The 21,444-nt window shown below is 38.9% G+C and overlaps 1 protein-coding gene across 3 annotated transcripts in view; it reads left to right on the top strand.

Annotated features, from left to right (window-relative positions):
• Positions 1-15,933, top strand: part of LOC121878378 (nucleoredoxin-like) — a 120,853-nt gene extending 104,920 nt beyond the window's left edge. For all 3 annotated transcript variants that reach the window (XM_042384584.1, XM_042384582.1, XM_042384583.1), the window contains exons 4-10: positions 9,599-9,853; positions 10,332-10,432; positions 11,016-11,211; positions 11,619-11,709; positions 12,515-12,633; positions 13,017-13,165; positions 13,692-15,933. In XM_042384584.1, the coding sequence (XP_042240518.1) occupies positions 9,599-9,853; positions 10,332-10,432; positions 11,016-11,211; positions 11,619-11,709; positions 12,515-12,633; positions 13,017-13,165; positions 13,692-13,761 (981 nt within the window). In that variant the 3' untranslated portion in view covers positions 13,762-15,933. The remainder of the gene's footprint in view (positions 1-9,598; positions 9,854-10,331; positions 10,433-11,015; positions 11,212-11,618; positions 11,710-12,514; positions 12,634-13,016; positions 13,166-13,691) is intronic.
• Positions 15,934-21,444: the final 5,511 nt, after the last annotated feature.

Below are 21,444 nucleotides of genomic sequence, written 5' to 3'. Positions count from 1 at the left end.
TCAAGTGTTGGATGGGATATTTGCGTGTGCCGATACAACATTGAAAAACTTGAAGACAGACCGGCAGGCGACAATACCCCACATACACAGAGAAATTGAGAGGTTATTGATGTTATTTCGTGATTTAGATGTTTGAGAGGTTATTGATGTTATCTCGTGATTTAAAATGTTTTGTCGTTTTGTTATGCATTTAGTTTAAAATGGTGTGTGTGTGTGTGTGTGTGTGTGTGTGTGTGTGTGTGTGTGTGTGTGTGTGTGTGATTAGGTCCGTGGACAAACCTTAACTATGTGTACTGTAATAGACTCGTGTATTCTTTGGCTCGCCCGGGGAGTTATGTAATTACTACTGTGGGGAGAGGAGAGGGATAAGGTGGGAGTAAGGTAGGGGAGATGATGGAGGTGAGAAGTGGGGGAGGAGGGAGGGGAGAAGGGGAGGGGAGATGAGGGAAAGAGGAAGAGTGTGGCCAAAGAATGAATGACCAACATCTATCTGCTTTCTTCTTATACCTTCCCGGTTCCTCTCTCCTTCCTCCTCCTCCTCTTTCTTCTTCCTTTATATTCCCTTTTCCTCCTCCTCCTCCTCCTCCTCCTCCTCCTCCTCCTCCCCTCCCTCTCCTCCCCCCTCCCTCCTCCCCCCTCTTCCCCCTCCCTCCTCCCCCCTCCCTCCTCCCCTCCTCCTCCCCCTCCTCCCTCTCCTCCCCCCCTCCTCCCCCCATAGCAACAGAGGCAGGGAGTCGTTCCCAGGTAGAAAACACCGTCGTTAAGTAAAAACAACAACAACATCACCACCATGCCCTCCACTACCCAATTCTGTCTGTCTTCTCTGTCTGTCTGTCTCTTTCTCTCGCTCTCCAGTCATATTTATCTCCCTTTTAGGTTTCCTCTTCTTTTATTTATTTTCCTTTTCCTTTCCTCCTTCCCTTCCCCTTCACAGTCACAGGTAGAACAAGGGGGACTTACACCTTGAGACAATCCACTGGCGAGGTGTTCTCTCTCTCTCTCTCTCTCTCTCTCTCTCTCTCTCTCTGATCATACTCCTTGAACTTACCCCCCCCCACACCTACCCCTCCTCCTTCTACTCCAGATAAGTGGGGGGAGGAGGTGAGGGGAGAGTGAGGTAAGTGAGGCGTCATTAGACAATGAAATAGGACAGGTGAGCTTCTCTCCACTTACCTTTTCCTTCATTAGTCCCTCCCCTTACCCCCTTCCTTCCTTTCTTTCCTTCCATCCCTCACCTACCTGCATTCCCTTCATTAGTCGCTCCCTCCCTGACCTACCTGCCTCGGGGCCTCTGTCAGGTAGCCCTCCTCACCTGGGTATGTGTGTGGGGGGTGGCGTTTCCTTACCACAGCTAATTAATGATTAATTATTTGTTGAGTTTGTTGTGTGGGAAGCGCCAGTGGTAACTAATTTTGTGTCTTCGATTTCCAGTTAATATATTTTTGTTAATTTTAATGTTACTGTTGATTTTACCAGCTCTTGAAGGTAGGAGGTGTAGGTGGGGAGTAGGTGGTAGGGTGTAGGTAGGTGGTATAGGTAGGAGGTGTAGGTCTTGTAGGTAGGTGTAGGTAGGAGGTGTAGGTCGTGTAGGTAGGTGAGGGGTGTAGGTAGGTGGTGTAGGTAGGAGGTTAGGTCGCTTAGTTGGGAAGTGTAGGGTGTAGGTCTTGTAGGGTGTAGGTGGTGTAGGTAGGTGTAGGTCGTGTAGGTAGGTGGTGTAGGTAGGAGGTTAGGTCGCTTAGGTAGTAAGTGTAAGTAGTTAGGGTGTAGGTCGTGTTGATAGGAAGTGTAGGTCGTGTAGGTAGGTGTAGGGTGTAGGTGTGTGATCGGCTAATCCCATCATTGATTTACCTATTGTGTTGGTGTCTGCTTGACGCACCTCACCTGAGGAGGAGGAAGGATTAAGATGGAGATGAGGAGGAAGGGGGGAGGAGGGGAAGGAAAAAGGAGGGAATAGAAGGAGGTGGGGAAGATGAGGAATAGAGAAGTGGGGGAGAATGGAAGGAGTAAGGTAGGAAGGAGGAGATAAGGGAGAGGGAGAAAGGAAGGAAGAGAGAAATAAGGACTTGGAAGATGAGGAAGAAATGGGAGGGTAAAGAATACAAAAGGAAGAAGGAGGGAGGTAAGGAGGAGACTAGGAAGAGGAAGAAATAGATATGATATGTAAAGGAACACACACACACACACACACACACACACACACACACACACACACACACACACACACACACACACACACACACACACACACACACACACACACACACACACACACACACATACACACACACACACACACACACACACACACACACACACACACACACACACACACACACACACACACACACACACACACACACAAAGAGTAAAAGATGAAAAGAACGTCAAGAGGAGTAAGAGACACAGACAAACACACAGACAGATAAAGAGAAAACACAAAGGAAAATAGAAATAAAAGAAAACACAAAAGCGTCTAAAAGAGGAAGAAAACGGAGAGAAGCGAGAGGGAGACATTAACAAACTCAGAGCTGGAACAAAGGGTGATTAAATAACGGAGACCAAGGAGGAGGAGAGGAAGAGGGAGGGGGAGGAGGTTAGGGGAGATGAAGGAGGAGGAGTGGGATGGGAGAGAAGAGGGAGGAGGAGGAAGAACCGTACATACAGATTTACATCATGTCTCTGGCAGATGAACTTAGAGGCATTGTGAGGGAGAGATGGTGGTGGTGGTGGTGATGGTGTGGGAGAGAAGCTAAATAGACACACTGAATCAACCTAAAGCTACCTGAAGCTATATAAATCAACCTGAATCAACCCGAATCAATTCGAATCAACCCGAATCAACCTAAATCAACCCAAACCAACCTAAAGCTACACGGGGAAGAAATAAAAATCATGGACAGAGGACTTAAATACTCCGTCTGAAAGCTAAAAGCCGTCATGAACCACCTCGTGAGTTGGGTGAGATTTACTCTTCATTAAAACAAGACGAGGGAAGAAAAAATATTGTATAAGAAAAACATAACGAAGGTGTAGCGACCATGAGGACCAGTGTGGTGTGTGTGTGTAGAGTTCATTAACAGTACAGTCTATTTTCGTCAAAAAATTACTAAGGTGTAAGACTTATGTTTTTGGCCAAAATTTTGATTTTGCTGAAAATTTCTGCATATGTACTCTTGAGCATGCTGATTGCAAGTGTATGATCATCGTTTCGATTGGGGGGTAATTAGTGGCCTTAATGAGGCTTGGGGTATTTTTAGAACTTTTTCAATGCTTAGGACTTTTTCAATGCTAATTACTAGCCAACTATGGGTTTCCCAGGTGAGATTTTGGTGTTTTTGTGTTCTTCTGGAAGTAATTAATTGGTTAAACCCCTCAAATTCCAATTCCGAGAGAAAAGTCTATTTTGCTCAAAAAATTACTAAGGTGTAAGACTTATGTTTTTGGCCAAAAATTTTATTTTCTGAAAATTTCTGTATATGTACTCTTGAGCATGCTGATTGCAAGTGTATGATCATCGTTTCGATTGGGGGTAATTAGTGACCTTAATGAGGCTTGGGGTATTTTTAGGAATTTTTCAATGCTTAGGACTTTTTCAATGCTAATTACTAGCCAACTATGGGTTTCCCAGGTGAGATTTTGGTGTTTTTGTGTTCTTTTGTGTTCTTCCTTTCTCTCCCCTCCCCCTCCTTTCTCTTCCCTTCTCCTTTCTTTCCTCTCCTCCTTTTGTTCCTCTCTCTCTCTCTTCATCCGTCTCTCTCCTTCCCCCATCCTTCTCATCCCTCCATCACTCCCACCCCTCCTTCCTTCCCTCTCTGCCTCACCCCCATCCCTCTCATCTCTCCCTCTCTCCCACCTCTCCTACCTCTCCTTCCTTCCCTCCCACGTCCGCTAAGGTGGAATTATTACTTCACAAAATAATACTAATATATTGTTAAATCTCAATTTGTTTTGAGCTTTTTTTTTAGAATTTTATGTCCATTAATATGTGGTTAAAGTCGATAATCCTAACCCCTTGAGTACGATAACCCTAACCCCTTGAGTACGATATCCCTAACCCCTTGAGTACGATATCCCTAACCCCTTGAGTACGATATCCCTAACCCCTTGAGTACGATGACTGCCAGGTCCTCGTACTCACTCACAATACAGTAAAACAATGTGAAATTCTCGTGAACTTGGTACCACTGAAAACAGGAATTTAATTAATCAACAGAGGCTAAACACACACACACACACACACACACACACACACAATGGTATAACTTTGAAAAGAGGTGAAAGTGAAGGAGAAAGTGGGAAGAGAAAGGAGGGAGGGAACTGCACCAACTCAGGGTAGAGGAAATTAGAGTTAATTAGAGAGAATTAATTAGGGAGAGTAGTTAACAGACAACTAACAACAGGAACAGACGCTGGCCTGAGTCGACGGAAGAGAAACAAAATAAATGAATAAATAAATAAAGAAAATACACAAATAAATAAATAAATATAAAAGTAAAAAATAATAAAAAAAAGTAAAAAAGTAGAAAATAAATAAATAATAAATATAATAAAAACTCACAAAACACAAAGGTAAAAAACTTAATGACACTATATATATATATATATATATATATATATATATATATATATATATATATATATATATATATATATATATATATATATATATATATATATATATAAGATTATACAAAATTTATTATTAATTCGGATTATCTGAAGATTAAGCCCCTCACCTAGATTATTTTACCTGATGATTAATTAATTATTTTTATGCTATACCTGGAGAATTCGGATAGGTTAGATTACGTTTGGATTTGGTTAGGTTAGGTGTGTGTGTGTGTGTTTGTTTATTTATTTGTTTGTTTGTTTGTCTTTGATGTGTGGTAGTTGTTATCTCAAAAGTACTAACTATAGATGCCGTCAAAGAGACAGAAGTGACAGTAGTAAACATTTGAAAGCTCTTGTGTTTTGAATGTTTACTGTAGCATCACGTGAACTTTAGACACCCCAGTTTATTATTTCAGCTGTATGTTAACCCACCTGACGCTAACCAAACCTAACCTGACGATAACCTAACTTAACCTAACTTGACGATAACTTAACCTAACCCCCATAAGTAACGCTAAGGTGTTTAATTCATCAGGGGTGTCTAATCTTCAGGTGTTCCCTTTAAAGTTAACCCAAAAAGTACAATTACTATCTTCCATTTGCTCCTCAGTCATCACAATCCTCAAGAGTTGATCAATATCCCAGTCACAGAACCCAATTTACTAGAGTGTTTGCCGTCATTACAACATCTAACACTTCCTCCACACTCGCTCATAATAAGAGCCGCCGCCACCGTGTTCTTACTGGGACGTTTCCTTGACAACGGGAGCTTAAGACACAAAGATGTTCCCCAGAGACGAGACAGACTTGAGGAAGAATATAAGCACTGTCTCAACGTTATTTTACTCTTAGTCTGTGTAAATTTTGAATTAATGTAAAATTGTATGATTGTTTGACTGAATATCTATCTATCGATCTATAGTAATGATAGACGCTAGAAAGTTTGTGTTTATGTATGTCAACAAGTATAGGAACATTCATAACAGAATGAAAACAACATTCACAATTATTATAAAACATCATAAGTAAAAAATAATTCTTCTGTTTTTTACACGATTACTTATAAGGAAAAAATTCTTAGTCCATATCTCCCCTGAACAATTCCGGACACGGTCGTCAGGTTCCCGCGTTTTCCCTCATTGGGATGCGGCCTCACGTTTTCCTTGGCATCAGAGTTACCAAAGAGGGTGATCCATACACGTTTTTATTATACATATCCTCAGTACTTTACACAGGGAAAGTCTTATGATAGGTGGGTTACAATGGTGGATTTTGTTTTTATAATATCAACTCTTAACATGAATGAATGACTGTTGAGCACGAGTGATTATTGTCCTCTTATGTGATACGGAACGAAGGAGTGAAGACTTTGGCAGCGGTGGAGCTAAGTGGAGGGGGAACTAAGGTGGTGAGTCTTGTATCGTAACTTTTACCTCCCTGGGAATAATCGGTGCTTCGTCCAGCTTATCAAAACCAAGACGATGATAATCCCTCATGAACGATAATTACACTGCCGCCGTAACAGACTTATAGACGAAACAGAACAGATATTGTCGGGGCTGTTGACAAATGGTGGTGGTGGTGGTACAACTTGTCTCTCTGGAAATTCTTGGAATGTGTCTCTGGCGTGTGAGAGGGACAAACTTCCCCCAGGAACAACGACCAGCAGCCAAGTGGAATATGGAAAGCGGCGCCGTGAGCAGAATAAAAGATCTCATATCTGTATACTGAAATCTGGGAGGAGGGACGATGAGGGGGTGTATAGGTGTTTCTGCAAATACAATATGATTCAGATTTTTTTTTAATAGTAATGATAATATTGATAGTAGTAATAGTAGTAGTAGATATATAAAACAACAATACAGTGCCTGGCTTGATGACATATAACCCAGTTAAACCCACACAGTAGAATATTTGAGACAGGCAGACAGACAGAAGGAGAGAGGGTATTAGACAACACCATGAATTATATATCTCTCTGTGGCGGGGAATAACAAGGGAGAGGGGAAAGATGTGGTGTACGGCCCAAGGGTTTGTTTGACCTGTCCTGACCAGAGCTCTACGCCGTCTCCACAACACCCTCACGGAATTTGGATGTGGTTTTTTGTTTCCTGATGTTATGGCTGTGTGTGTGTGTGTGTATGTGTATGTGTGTGTGTGTGTGTGTGTGTGTGTGTGTGTGTGTGTGTGCGCAGGTTTGAACATGCTGAATGTATACATGTTTCAAATTATGGAAACACACACACACACACACACACACACACACACCATAGCCAGGGGGAAGGGGGGGGGGCGCGTAGGAATATACGGTACCTCTCTCTCTCTCTCTCTCTCTTACGGATGGTCAGCTGCTGAGTGTATAGTTGAGGTGTTGTATAGCGGGTGTATGGTTGAAGTGTAGTATATACCTTTCATTGGTGTATGGTTGGCTGGGTGTTCTCTATAAACAGTACGACTCTTTAAACTAAGATTGTTTGGTATTATTGTCCAGAATCACTCAATTTTCAGGTCAACGGGAAGGTAGAGGTTGTGGTGGAGCTAATTACTTTCAGACTAAAGATTTCCTCTCTCTCTCTCTCTCTCTCTCTCTCTCTCTCTATTGTGAGTCTTATTACGAATATTCTCTTATTTTTTCTCTCTTTATTTTATTTTATTTGTCTTCTCGCTCATGACGTCACAAGGTAAACACAGACTTCATTTACAACCATGGACTGTTTTTGTTTTGATTCTCTCTGTCGTGTAGCTTTTGTTCTTATTGTGATTATTCTTTTTTATTATTATTCGTTTCTCTCATTCTTCCTGGACGACAGTACGTAAACATAATGTCAATCAACAGGAATCGTATCTTACCAACACATGATTTTCGTTCTGTTGTTGCTTTTTTTGTTGTTGCAGATGCTTCAATAACAACTTATATAAAAAGACTGAATTTAACGTATTTCTTGGCTATTGTGTACAGTTTATGTGGTACAAAATACAGTAAGTACATATTTTTGTACTATGGCGTTGTACTGCTTGACCGAGATACAGGTGTGTGTGTGTGTTTCTTCCCTCTCCCATCCCCTTCCTCAGTAAGTTCTCTCCACTCTTCCCTTCCTCCTCACAATTTCCTCTCCTCCCCTTCCTTCTCACCCCCCCCCCCACACTCTCTCCCTCTCCACGATCCATTGAGGGTAAAAGCACCTCTTAGACCACTACCTCTCCCCCTCCCTCTCTCCTCCTCCCATGGCTCTTGACCTGACATAACTTCCTGTGACCTTTATGTCTAACCAAGGACCAGATACTCTAAGGTCGTACGTCGTAATACTTGTCTTCGCGATAGTTTGTGAAGTAACTTACCTGCCTGGCTGACTTGAAGGTGACGTACGAACTATTTCACCCAGATGTAGAGAGAAAGAGAGAGAGAGAACTCCTCCAACTGGCCACCAATCCCCCCAATCCTTCCCTCACCTCACACGTAAAACTACTACATATAAAAATGGAAAGGTTTTCTCTTTGCGGCTGTGGCGTGCACCTGGAGTACCTTCCTTCTGCTGCCTCTCCTGCGTGTTACCCAACCGACTCACGAAGGGGGCAAAGTGGCCACCAGCATTAGGCCTCTTGTTCATAATATAATGTGGTGGTGGGGAGGGGGGTGCTCGCTCTAACACGTGAAGACTATATAGGCCCTCCCCCTTCCTTCCCCAGCTTATTTCGTGAAGCCTAGTCTTTCTTCCTTCCTTCCTTCCTCAGCTTATTGTAGTTCACTTGGAGAATAAACACCCTAATGAAACCTGGGGTGGTGGTTAGGTTAGGTTTAGTTACATTGGTTAGCGTTTGATTAGCATTAGTTTAGGTTAGGTTAGGTAAGGTTAAAGGGTGTCTATTTTTTCACGTGATTCATTGACTTGTCCTTATTTTAATATGTATAAACAAAATTAACCAAAATTTAGAAATATTTGTTTAAGTTTGATAATGTTTAATGACTGGTGAAATAATGACAATACCTTTAAAACACCACTATACCTGCAAATTTTAAGTCACGTTTTTATACATTTTCCATCAATAATGACTTAACCTTTTAAACACGTTACTCTTTTATTTTCCATATAAAAAGTCTCTGGTCTAAAAAATGCTTCTCTCTCTTCAATTCCTCTTTTTACTGTTACTCATTTTTTTTTATGTCCAGTTGTTATTACAATCCCCAAGACCATAAACACGCAATTCTAGGATGTGGGATTTTCTTATTAAATATCCCTCAGACTTATTGTTTGACTTATTATTTCAATATAATCCAATAATCATATGTTAATCGATAACATAATAGTAATTTAATACAAGAATCAAATTACTGTATAATCGTTGTGTTCTTCTGCTCTCATGTCCACAAAAAACGTAAAATTACACCATATCAAAGTAAGTTCTTTCTGTTTAATATTCCGGGGGGTCTGGGGGTTGAAGCCCCACGACTAGGAAGTTAGGTTTCTTTGGTTAGGTTGGTGAGGTCTTCTAACATCGCTTCTGCCACTTGTTTTTCTTATCAAATAAGGTTAGGTTAGGTTTAATTTAGAAATGACCACTTTTTAACACATTTGCCAAAACTACAACATTATCCACTTTAAAACAGTGAAATTGCAGCATTTTTTAAAATAATTTTCAATGAAAAATTGGCAGTGGGTCAATTGTCAATAATTACCTTTGTTTGTCATGATATAAAATTAATACTGTATAAGATGTTCAGTGTTGTGGTCACTCTCGACATATCATACAATAGTTGTTGGACTGACATTTGTTACGTTTTTCAAGACATTTATTTGTAAGCTGCAGTCATAACATTACAACAACACTAGAGTAATGATCACTCATAAGTAGTGTAGTTGTCATAAATGGTTATGTATACAAACTTTTCATTGCTGACCCTGTGGTAAAAATAATGCAGGAGCCAGACTCATGTCGGTAGCAACAGCCAGAGGCAAAGTGTCATTAATCTCACTCCATTTCTCCACAGATCCGCCTGTCACGGCAGTACCGGGTGACGGGGATCCCCACACTCGTCTTCATCGACAGTCGTAGCGGCCGCCTGCTGACCAAGGCTGGAAGGGAGATGGTGACCAGTGACCCCGAGGCACTCACCTTCCCCTGGAGGCCGCGACCTATAGGTGACCTCTTGGCCTCCACCAGCCTTGTGGACACTCAGGGTCAACAAGTCTCCTACGACACTGTCAAGGACTCCTACAAAGGCCTCTACTTCTCTGCTCACTGGGTAAGAATATGATTCAGAAATGTCATCATTGAGACAAACAATTGATTCAATAAACCTTGTTCTTACTGAGACACAAAACAGTTATATGGGTCAATTTGTAGTTTCGACCATCCACGGCTCTTGAGTTGAGCAATGTGTTTTTCAATGGTTTAGACAATTTTAAGATACTCTTCTTCAATGACGTTTCCTTCGCAAATGACCTAACCTAACCTCCTAATTGGAGGACTCCGCTCTCCTGAATCCTACGGTATATTCAAGTCATTTGCTAGGGAAACGTCATAGAAGAAAAGTGTCCTAAAATTGTCTTAACCATTTGAAAAACACATTACTAAACTCGAAAGCCGAGCATGGTCGAAACTACAAATTGACCTTTCTATGGATCATAAATGTGATAAATGAATAATACTTTTCAAGAATGTAATAAATGGCTATTATTGTTCATGAATGTGACGGAACTCTCTCTCTCTTGCCTGGTCAGTGCCCCCCATGTAGGGCGTTCACCCCTCAGCTGGTGACCGCTTATGAGAAGATCAACAACAAGGAACACACCTTTCAGATTATTTTCATTAGTTCTGACAGGTAAGTGAGACGGGGGAGTGTGGGAGAGGGAAGGAGAGGGGGAGAACTGTGGGAGAGGGACAAGAGTATGTAAAAGGGAAGGAGACTAGGAAAAGTGTATTATCCAGTACAGCCTTCAGGTGGAATAACTTTGAAATAGTTGGTTGTTAAAGAAACTTGGATAATTATTGATGACACACCTGGCGCCAATTTTGCTCAGGAAATGAATTTAAAAATGCCACAATTTCACTGTAATTTGCAGTGGACACTCATACTTGGGCAAATATGTTGAAATAGGGTTATTTCTAAATTAAACCTAACCTAACCTAAGAAACACAAGTGGCCGAAGCATTGCTAGAAGACCGCAACAAAAATTCAACTCTACCCATACTCACCTAATCTTATTAAATCAAACTTAACCTTTTATAGTTGATAATTTAGGAAAATGGAATACAGTATCCTGAAAAAAACTGCAATGCTTAGGCTGGTCACTTTTGACCCAGGAATCTAACACCAAGACGAAATGGTGAGAAGCAAGTGCACTACCAGTGTATCACCAACACCCAACACACTTTGTTTACCTAATTGGTTTCATTTCCTGCAGGAGTGAGGAGTCATGGCAGACATACCACAGCACTATGCCCTGGTTGAGTATGGCCTGGGAGGAGAAGGATGCCCGTCATGAACTCGCCAGTAGTCTAGAGGTTAAGGGCATCCCAACTTTAGTCATTCTTGGTCCAGACAACTCCATCATCACCATAGATGGGCGCACTGAACTCTCAGAGGATCCTGAAGTTGAGGTTAGTTTTGTGTGTGTGTGTACAGGTGTATGTACAGTTAAATAACGTATACTATTGGTTTTACCTGGCACTTAATACCTCCACTCCACCATACAATGTTATTGTACACTCTCTCCAAAAAGTATCTTTACAATTTTGTGTAAAACAATATGACACAGTGGACAAAGGATTTTGACAACCCTACCAAGACAATAGGAGTCACAGTGTTCATTGTGAAATTCATCATACCCCTTCATAAAGACACATTTTGGAGTGATTGTACAAGTCTTGGAGATGAGGCACAAACTTGTATCAAAGTACTGCAACTTTATTCTATCTCATAAATGTTTCAGAGGTTTAACAAACATAAGAGAGTATTTTTAGCTAGACAAAACTAGACTACCAAATTAATCACTTCATCTCCACAGAGGTTCCCATGGCGGCCACAGAGTGTAGAGGTGCTGGCAGAGCGACACATGTCTCGTCTTCAGGAGAGCCCTTGCCTGGTGCTCTTCACAGGTGAGCACTGGAAGAGCTAATCACAGGTCTCTGCTACACTACATTTTATGTCCCAAGTATCAAAAGGGAAAAATTTTAAATATATATAGCAAAATCTGCTATGCAACCCTAAAGGAACCTCAAACACTGCCATGTAAATTTAACTTAATTTCTAGCTGTCATGTGATAAGAAGCAATACTGATTAATTCACCTCCAGGAAAATTGAATAATCAAAGTGTAGGTATCCACTCAGACTTAATGACTTCCTTATATATAATATTCTTTGTACAGGATGGAGTTTATGTACAGTATTGTACTGGTATCTCTCATTATCCGAATGTTCACTAATGTATCCGTAAATTCACTCATATGAAAGTTGTATTTGTACACCTCTTTTTCACTGTCCGAAAATTATCCTCACCTATCCAAAAGATGGTCCAATTGAAAATTCAAATAATGTACCTGTAAATTTAAATTCAAATTGGCCCATTCCCTCGCACCTTACTATCTGATAAGATATGTACTAACTGTACAGTACAGTGTACTGTATTTGATTTTGTTTAGCAATTACCATACATTAATTAGTTACTAAATTACAGCAGTTAGGTACTAAATTACAGAATGCAAGTGAGGTCAAGTTAAACCCAAAGGCTTTCTACCATTACGCAAAGTCAAAATTAAAGGCACGTGTGGGTGTATCAGATCTGAGACATGAAGATGGTACTCAGACTCAGATCAGGCTAAAGGCATTAAATAAACAGTATTCTTTTCCTCCATATTCACAAGAGAGGATGTGAGCAATCCTTGTGCAATATTCTCCTGCAGATGGGGAGACAACAGAGCTGCAGTTTGGGAGAGATGTTCTGCTGCCTGTGGCTGAGGAGTACCTGCTGGAGCACTCACTGGAAGGAAGTCTCGCTCTGCAGTTTTTCGTCGCTGGGGAGGTATGAAGATGTGTTGCTGTTTTGTTGTCCCAATTGATATGGAAGTTTTTTATTTTTTTTTGCTGTTGTTTTTTTAAGTCGGGCACAAACTCGAGACATTTTGTGGATGTGGTTGGGCAGGGACAAATAACTTACCTTTTATGGTGATATACACACAAGTCTGGATGGTTTCTAATCAGAAATAGGTTTTGTAAGTTTTAAACTACTGCAAGAATTTTTTTTTTTTAGATAAATCACAAAATTCCCAGGGATATCTACTGTAATCTACCTTTGCTGTCTTCTGAACTGAAATGTTCCAATTAGATTTAGGAGAACAATTCAAACATTATGAAATTTATAGGAAGTGTAAATGGTCTTAAAGACAACATTCTTGCTTGCCACAGGATGAAGTTGCAGATAGTGTGAGAGACTTTGCCTGCCTGGAGGACGTGGTGCCCCTAGTGGCCATCCTCGACCTGTCAGAAGGTGCCAAGTTCTTGTTAGAAGATGGTGTTGAGGTCTCCACTGCCACCGTCCACAATTTTGTTACACGGTAATTATACAGTACAGTATTATTAATTATTTGATAAGAGAATTATTACCTCATTATACTGTATATAGGTACAGCAGCTAAAACAACTATCTGTGCATACTTTGTGGGAAACAATATGAGACCATGAACGATAAATTTTGGTATATGAGGGCTGTCACTAATCACACGTAAAATTTCGGAGCATATCGACCCCCACCTGCACAGATAGTTGTTTTAGCTACTGTACAGTATTAATATTCAGTATTCCCTTACTCTTGTAGAATTTCCATCGAGTTCATTTTGGATGAGAAGAATACTTAAATAGTTTTTGTAGAATAGTAATTTATTGTGAGTATATAATTACATATTTCATGATATTTGAAGACTAAAATAGATTAAATGCTGTAATGTCTTGCTTATGAATATAAAAGCTTGATAGTAGATGGATGTAATGTATTTCAGCATTTGACAGTGATACAGTTAAAATTAATTGTTGTGTAATTGTTCAATGTATACTGCAGTACTAAAAAAAAATTTTTACCTACAGGTACACTAATGACAAACTCAGTTCACTGCCCATTAGACCCGTCACAAGCAGTGCTACCAACACAAGCTAACACAGCCTTATGCCTTATGTAGTGCTTTGAGGCAGAGTGATGTTAGGTTGGTAACTCTACACAATATCTTGGATATGATCATATTTGTTATTACATTAATAACTACTATATTGGTTCTTTACAAAGTCCCTTGATGTTTATGTTTACAAGGTCCCTTGATTTTTATGTTTGCAGAGGCCCTTGATACCTATGTTTACAGAGTCCCTCGATGTTTATGTTTGTAAAGTCATTTTATGTTTATGTTTTCAGAGTCCCTTGATGTTTATGTTAGCAGAGACCCCTGAGGAAGTTATACATCCAAAATATGGTTATGTACAGGTATTCATAATTTTCTTCATATAACTTTATAGTCTTTTCACTCTTGACTGTGACTCATATTTGCAGGTGAAATTGTAAAGAAAGTATCACACTCATCCATTATACATTTCATACATTACACCTGAAGATCAGAGACACAGTTGACATTTGGAAGGACTACAGTTATATGCAGTAAATGATGGAGTACTTTACTGTACAAACCCAAGTTTTAAATGTACATTGTTCAAAGAACATTATAAACACAAACAACAAGGGACTTTGTAAACACTGTGTACTGTATAGGTTTTTGCAATGTTACTGGGTAAGTGCTGGATGAATATTAGCTAATAAATTACTGTTCTGTTATGCATTACAGCTGATTTTGCTTGCTATAACATGTATAAAGTATGAGAGATAGACAATCAAGGATAAACACTGACTACTACTGGTAAACAAACCCTCATTAAAAGTAAACACAGAAACTTGTTTTAGAATGATAAGATTTCTATCCATTGATGTCCTCTTCAGCTGTGAGCACAAGAGTAAAACTACAGGTTATAAATTCCAGATAGGTGAACCAAATTGTCTGACTTGTTATGAGAAGAAATGGATTTAAGAAAGAAGAAGTACGGTACTGTATGTGTTGAGAATGAAAGTAGGGAAAAATGGCACAGGAAAAAATTGGCATAAACCCCGGACAACTCCCCCAGGACATAAAAATATTTTAATATTTTTTAAAAGTAAATTATACAGGAGTACATTAATACTGTACTAGCATTATAAATATTTAACTATTACCTGTATACAGAAGCACATATTAACACAAACATAAAAATGGACATTATAAGAGGATCTTCATGCTGTATCTAGCCAAAGTCAACAATCAAATAAAGCACAATAATCTAGAGTTCATAAAATGTTCAAGTTCATTTAGATGTAATTTTATATCCAACTGATGCTGCAGACACTCTGGGGAGGATTTTATTTAAGATGTTGGGTTCCATCTTTTATAATTGTATTTAGATCATATTAATACTGTACAGTATACCTGTATCGTAATACAAGGTGGTGACCGACCCAAGGTGATGCAAATTTTTATTTGACTTGACAAGTGAGAAGAGTTGTCATGTTGGTGCCAAAATTACTGACCATGTCAAATGTGTTGGCCATGTGACCTTAATCTGACCTTTCTTTACCTGAAATCCAAATGATGCTTTTGAAACTTTGTGTCACCTTACTGTTTACAGTACTGTATATCCAATGTAATCAGCATTTGTATTTTTTTTATCTTGTCTACAGTACAGTACAGTACTGTATTCTGTATTATGTATATTGCATTATTGTTGAAAATTCTATTGTAGTAACCTACTAATAAAGTCTGTGAGAGACCTTGAGAAACATATACTATCTTGTGCCACTTTTTTTACATTTGACAAGTGTGCCTTTAATTCCTGTGCCATTTTTCCAAGTACTGTACTGTTGAGCATGGGATGAGGATGAGCTGTTTACCTTGTGTAATAAAGCTGTAAAGATAACCTATGCGCAGGTATGTAAGGACAGTTCTCGAGGTGAGGTAACACTTGATGGTGACTTGACACATACGTCATTGGTGGTACTGTATCAGCAGAGGTCAGAGCTCACAGGTTTACTTTGTATGTACTGTATTGTATTGTTTTTATGTACAGAGTCATCAAAAATGAATACCCAGAATTAAATACTGTATACAGATATAACCATATAATATTTGGGCATTGTTTTTGATGACCCTGTCTGTTTGTGTCAGTTTCCAAGGTTGGCATAAATATTACTGTGAATCTTTCCTACTAACACCTTGACTATTATCTTTATTACTTTGTTGATTATAAAACCAGTTAATGACATGTTTGATTTTCCAATACCTGTACCTTAATTTGGCAATGTCAGTAAGTGTTCTCTTTGTATAGTGAATAACTTGTTTAGTTATTGATGCTCTGTTTTAGGTGTAAAATTATAGAACTAATTAACCAGAGGCAATATAGGTATTAAATTCTTTCCACTCAGGTAATGAGCACTTAAGGTTAAAATATTCTAAAATGAAAGTGGTTACTGGTGAAGGTAATATGTAGTTCAGTCCAGGAAGGAAAGACAGACTTCAACTTCAAAAAAACAATTACCTTCAGAGACTCCAGGGCATTCCTAGGTTTTCATAGGATAGGTTAAAGAAACTAAACTTGCATTCCCTAGAAAGACGAAGAGTGCGGGGAGATATGATAGAAGTATTTAAGTAGGTGAAAGGAATCAATAAAGGGGATATAGATAAAGTTCTTTTAATATCCGAGTAGGATAGGACTCGGAGCAGCGGATTTAAGTTGGATAAGCTTAGGTATAGGAAGGAACTGGTTCACAAATAGGGTGGTGGACGAGTGGAACAAGCTTAGCAACTTTGTAGTAAGTGCTGGAACGCTGGAAAGTTTCAAAAGGAGGCTGGATAGATTCATGGATGATAGAGAGTGGTAGTAACTCTCGACAGGAGCTGCCATGCACAGGCCAACCGGCCTATTGCAGACTCCTTATTTTCTTATGTTCTTATGTCATCCTCATAATAATAGTTGTCAGACTCCTCAGGGGAACACAGGACAGGAAACCCAAGTATTATGGAAAAGTTACAAAGTGTTTTTTTATGGTGTATTTTGAACAATAAAAATGGAAATTTTTATAATTTATGTTGTGTGGTGATTTTTCAGAGGATGTGAACATCCTTTAGCTGAGCTTTATTTAACAAAATAAAAGGCCTAAATCTAATTTTCTGCTTTGTTTTGCAAATTGTTATCTTAACACCATAAAATGCTTCAACTATAAATTCAATTTATAATTGCAAGAAATACATGTTAATTCAACTTTGTTTCACCAAAGTCACTTTAAGAATGATACTTATGAAACATTCACCTCAGCTTCTGATGGCTATGATGTATGTTTGAATATGTATTACAATATTGTTATGATAGTCCATAGGAGTGTATGATGACATGCTGGTGTTATCAAAGGTTACCTGTACTTGTACTTGAGAGTAAGTGTTGTTATGTTACTAATGACAGGATAAGGGAAAATTTAACCCACATGAAGAAATCTTAAACTGTTACTAATATTGTACTTGACAATATAAAGGAAACTAAGATTAGTAGATCACAAGCCATAATATCCAGTTTAATGTTTTATAGTAACAGCTGATGCCTTGACCTGGGATCACCTTCAACAGTGTCTCTCACCTTGTTTGCTACACAAGGGCTAACTTCTTTACTTACTTATTTACGTCTCTTTCCCATTTTTCATCATTTTCATGTTTTATTGCATTGGTGAGCTACATTACCAGGATTATTAAACACCATTTACATGACCTTAGTTTCTACAACACATAACCTTAAAAACTTAATTTGATTACATAGGGAAGTTCTCATAGTCCTCTTTTACTGTACTCTACCTGGACTCAGTGATCAGATAAATGCAATTACATTCTCTGAAATTTTTGTCTGATCAGCCAAAGGAATGAAATGTCACCTTAATATCTCCATCCCTCTAGTTTAATGTGACACAATATTTGAAGCTGTGCTGCCTAAGTTAATTGGGAATGCAGTAAGATTGACAGGTAGATAGACCTTACCTTAAAGCTGTGTCACTCCAGGTAGTTGAGAATGAAAGCCTGACATTTAGATGGACATTATCTTAAAGCTGACTGTACTGTATTTAGTTGGATATGCAGTAAAGTTGGGAAGTAGATAAACATTTGAAACTCACTTTCATGTTTTATTGATATTAAATATTGCAGATTCACATCTCAATATAGTTCACTGCATTGAGTATATTCCTGTCAAATGCGCATATAATTTAGTTTAGGCTATTTGACAAATGTTCAGTGTATTTCCAAGTTTTAGTGTACATTACACTGTAACTTTTATGTCTGTGTATAATCCAGTTTTTACACTAAATTACAAGAATCAACATAACCACAGCTGTTATTCTGTGAATAAACAGTCAATACAAATGAATGTCATAAAAATCTCTATTATTTATATAATTATAAAAATTTATTTCCCATTTATAATGCAATTTATGTAAAATTACAGTATCTTATGTACTAATAATACAGTGTGACTAAGTTTTACTTAATTTTAAAGACATATATTAGTCAATTGTTGATCCAAGAGTTTTGAAGCATAATGTGATAGACGTTCGCAGTGTGTCACTTGCAGTACTGTACAGTATTGTGATTGACCTCACTTCTGGAAGACCCGACCTAACCATTTGGATGTGAAGAGTGAGGTAGTTGAGGAGATGTAAACAAATTACTTGAGGAGGGAGAGAGGAAATACAGTCAGAGGGAAAGTCAGATACAGTCAGTGGGAGAGGAAGATAAATTCAGAGGAAGAGAGATGTACAGTCAGAGGGAGAGTTAAATACAGTCATTATGTCATATAAAATCATACTACATACTGTATCATGAAGAGTCAATCAGTCAAGGATGATTATCATACATTTTAGAGGAAATTAATATTGACAAAAATCATGCAAATTTAATTGGTCATTTAACTCTTATATATTTCCTGTACAGGTACTGTAGTACCTTTTTTCTTAGATGTGGCATATATTTCTTAAAGTTTTCTCAAGTCATTTTACACATTAGAATATACCTATACATATTATATCTACAAGTCTGTATCTATCTCACATATATACAATACCAAACCCTTCAGTATATATGTGGTACTCCAGGTTGTAAGTATACAGAGTTATAGATGTTAAAAAAAAAATCCAGAAAATGAAGTTAACATTTTGGAATTTTGAAATAAGCCCAGTATAATGGTAACAATATACCAAATATAATATCTATCTATCAAGCCATTTTTTCATTGATCTTGCTCTTTCCTGGAGGCTCCCAATATATATTAAAAAAAAAAGATATTGCAAGTTTCCTCACATATGTTATTTTAGATCTTGATACTGTATACATTTCCTTATAGGTTACTGTACTCACGTTATGTAGTTACACTTTGGATTATGTTACAAGTATTCCTTCATGTTTAGTTATATACTTTAGAACACATATCTTGAATCTTTCCTCTCATGTTGGGGCTTTTGTCAGGTCAGAAGATTTATCTATAGTGTTTATTTAGAGGTCATATCAAAGGTTCAGTGTTGGTAGGATTCCATTTTTGAACCCCTACATGTGTGTGTATCTGTAAAGGGGATTTTTGAATTGTGTAAGTGTGTAAAGACTTGTGTGTGTGTTTGGACAGTAAACACACACACACACACACACACAAATTCAGCTGTGTTGGGAAATATATTCAAAGATAACAAGACATTGATTTTTTCAGTCCATAGACACACTATAAATATCTTCTTTACACACACACACACACACACACATACACATACATGCATGCATCCAAACACACACCCATACATACATACATCCAAACACACACCCATACATACATACATCCAAACACACACCCATACCTACACCCCACACACACCCATACCTACACACACCCACAGGTTTTTAGACTGGCATCACATTTAGACACGTGCACACCAAAAACAGTACCACGCCTACTATGATTCTATGATATGACTCTTAAAGAAATGACACGAGTGAGCCAATAATTTGTTACTGCTGATAATATATGTGAATAGGTATTAGCCATGAAAGTATTTCCTGGTCTGCTTAGCTGCTTGTTTCAAAAGTTTTAATATTATAATAGATTTGTGGTTCTGTATTTTATGTATGATGCTACTTCAGTGATTTGTGTTATAATGATTAAGTATATGTTCAGAGATACTATGTATATTTATATATGCTGTATATATATAAACAAAAAAATAATAAAAAAGTTGAATTTTACTTCACATGTTTAACTCGGTAAGGAATTACTGTAATGGTGTAGGCAAGTTGTGTATTTAGTTGAGAACTGTACATTGTGAGATTAATTGTTGCTTTGTGCTGTGGTAATTTTTCATAGGCCCTTCAATAATACTGTACTGTATGTTTGTTATAATAAAGAGAATACAGATCCAATGGGCAAGCTAGGAAAATACAGGTATAGGCTTTGAAGGATTGAAAATCCTATTTTTGGTGGTTGGGTTTCTGTTGGTGTACATTGCTATGGGGTCATCTCCTTAACCCTCCTTTCATACAACAGGAGCGAATCTCGAAACTCAATGACATCCAGGTTTCAAAGCAATCCTAGGCTACTCTAAGTAGTAGTAGGCAGCTACCAACAGGGAGGTACAACCGCCTGGGAAGATATTGGAAGCACTCATTGGAACTTGCTGGGACACTGGCACTGTAGTGGCTCCTCTTCCCTACAACACCCAACTGAGCTCCGGCCGCGCGCCTACCAGCCAATCAGCGTACAGCCAGCTACGCCGAGAGACTAGGTCTATGCAGTGGACGTAGGGGTACGATCACCGACCTAGTCTCGACCTTCAACCTCCAGCTCAGGATCAGAGCGTTTCACACCTTACGCTTAAGCCGCTGTGATTGGCCCTCTCGCTACGCTCACCCCAAATCCTGATCCTCGTAAATTGTATAAATACGGCCATTCCTGGCCAGGGAGACAAGATGTCACGGGTTCGATTCCCGGGCAAGCGGAAGTTGTTTGGACACTCTTCCTAGCCCCCTTGGTCCCTGTTCACCTAGCAATAAAGTAGGTACCTGTTGTAAATCGAAAGGTTGCGAATTCGTATTCAGGGAAAGTTGTTGGAGCTTCTAAACTTGAACCACGGAGACCATTCTACACTCGGCTACCGGACCAGCAACATCTCTCACAGATCCTCACCACCCAGCTTCATCAGAAACCTCCTCGCCCTACAGGACCTCTGAGCAAGTTTCTCCTCACCTAGTCACTCCTCAGCACTGCGCTGTACAGAAAGCGCATTGTGAGTTTCTATCCTACCTCATTCCTGAGTGTGAGATATCTACATGTACGCACGTTTGTGTGTCCATACTAAGAGAATTGACAACTGGCCACATACAGTACGCTACAGCACTCCCTGGGTCACTGGGACTCGCTGGGCCACTCTGGCACTCCCTAGGATACTTTGGCACTCCCTGGGACTCCAGCACTCCCTGGGAGACACTGGCACTCCCTGGGAGACATTGTCTCTCTCTCTCTCTCTCTTTCCTAATCAGCGGTAACCACCCATTAAGGTACGGTAGTTACCCTTATTGTAGTCTGGGAAGTAATTCGTCTCTATTTTTTCATGTAAGGTTTCTTGAGTTAAAGATTAAATTGATTTGAAAAGTATTATATTATTCTTAGATAAAAGCAAATGTGTTGGTAATATTAAATTATTTTTTATATTATAATTGAGTATATCAGTAATGTTGGCAGCCCTGATGCATCA

Source organism: Homarus americanus, unplaced genomic scaffold (assembly GCF_018991925.1).
Source record: "Homarus americanus isolate GMGI-L3 unplaced genomic scaffold, GMGI_Hamer_2.0 scaffold41027, whole genome shotgun sequence".
In the NCBI taxonomy this organism is placed as follows: domain Eukaryota; kingdom Metazoa; phylum Arthropoda; class Malacostraca; order Decapoda; family Nephropidae; genus Homarus; species Homarus americanus.
Note: the sequence above shows the minus strand (reverse complement) of the source record. Positions and strands in the feature narration are given on the sequence as shown.